At 30.1% G+C, this 1390-nt stretch overlaps 1 protein-coding gene across 1 annotated transcript; it reads left to right on the top strand.

The window, feature by feature from the left end:
- The first annotated feature begins 234 nt into the window (after positions 1-234).
- LOC131623440 (uncharacterized) lies at positions 235-621 on the top strand. The gene has a single exon (XM_058894446.1). The coding sequence runs from the start codon at positions 235-237 to the stop codon at positions 619-621; it is 387 nt and encodes a 128-aa protein (XP_058750429.1).
- The last annotated feature ends 769 nt before the right edge of the window (positions 622-1390 follow it).

The raw sequence follows: 1390 nt of genomic DNA, 5'->3' as shown, positions 1-1390 counted from the left end.
TTGCCGTATCGACCGAGTATTCATACATATATGTACATAACCCCTATAAATACACACTATATCAAATGAAACCTCTCACTTCAAATATCTTATCTCAGTAACAAAACATTTATTATTCTTGTCACAGTTTAATATTACATATAAGCATAAGCCAATATATTCATCTAAGATACGATCAAAGAATTCTCATACAAAATAATCTGTTTCAAACTAAATATTGTTGTGTAAGAAAATATGGGAAACTGTTGCAAACCAGCATCGTCTATGGAATGGGGTGGAGAGGATTGGGAATCTTTGAGGGAGTTTGACGAAGCTTCTCATATTGATCACCGTCGGAATAAGAAGAATGACATATTAGGAAAGCTTAGAACTTCTTCTGATAGCAATGGGAAAATCACGTTAAAGATTTCAAAGAGCGAGCTAGCTGAACTATTAGGAGCTCTACAACAGAATAATAATAGTCAACAGCCACAGAAGCAGATGAACAAGAAGAAGGAGGAAGTAGGTTCTGCAGAACAAGTTCTTTATCGGTTAATAAAAGCTAGAGATCATGAAATTGAAAGAAATCATGATTTGAGTAGTCACTGGAAACCGGTTTTAGAGACTATTCCTGAATGTTAATATAAGGTTAATTAGTTGTAATTAGTTGATTAGAAATTAGAATTTCATGGTATTGGTGATTTATTTTATCCTCAACTTTTTCATATGATTAATTAGATATATATATATATATATATATATATATATGTAGAGGTTGGTTTTGTTAGGGGTCGTGTGATTGTGTATGATATTTTTCTTTTGTAGTGTTGATTTTTCTTTCTACAATGCCCTTCTACTCTACAACATTTGGAATTGGATGGAAGTAATAATCTCCTATGAAATTGGATAAGAAGACATGCATAAACAATATTGTAACATTGTGAATAGAAGTTGAAGGCCAACATAGATTGATTTTTTAGAGAAAATTCGGGATTCAATATATAGTGGTATATTTAGAAATTATTTTAGAATTTTTCTTGAAGCCTTTTCGAATAAGGTAGAGATAACTATCTTTTTTCAAGTGGAACTGCATGATGTTAAGTTAGTTATCCACCGTGAAAACACAAGGGAATAGAACCACCTATAGATAGAGAGCTATTCAACTCTTGTAATTCAAGCCTTCTACAGTAATAAAATTTGATTCTTATTAGTTATTGATTTGTTAAAAAAATAACCTGTATACACTATATATTTATTAAGATTAAAAGTCTCTCATATTTTTCGCAAAGAAGATACTAATATTTTGTGAGTCATGATATCTTACCATAATATGTTTGGATCATTATTTAAAATATTGTTTTGATTTAACTATTTTTAGTTTTTGTTAGTTTTGGTGAAATGAACAACTCCT

Source organism: Vicia villosa, unplaced genomic scaffold (assembly GCF_029867415.1).
Source record: "Vicia villosa cultivar HV-30 ecotype Madison, WI unplaced genomic scaffold, Vvil1.0 ctg.000067F_1_1_3, whole genome shotgun sequence".
Taxonomy (NCBI): Eukaryota; Viridiplantae; Streptophyta; class Magnoliopsida; order Fabales; family Fabaceae; genus Vicia; species Vicia villosa.
Note: the sequence above shows the minus strand (reverse complement) of the source record. Positions and strands in the feature narration are given on the sequence as shown.

Coding starts and splice junctions, on each gene's coding strand:
- LOC131623440 (XM_058894446.1), top strand. CDS start 235: ATGGGAAACTGTTGCAAACCAGCATCGTCTATGGAATGGGGTGGAGAG.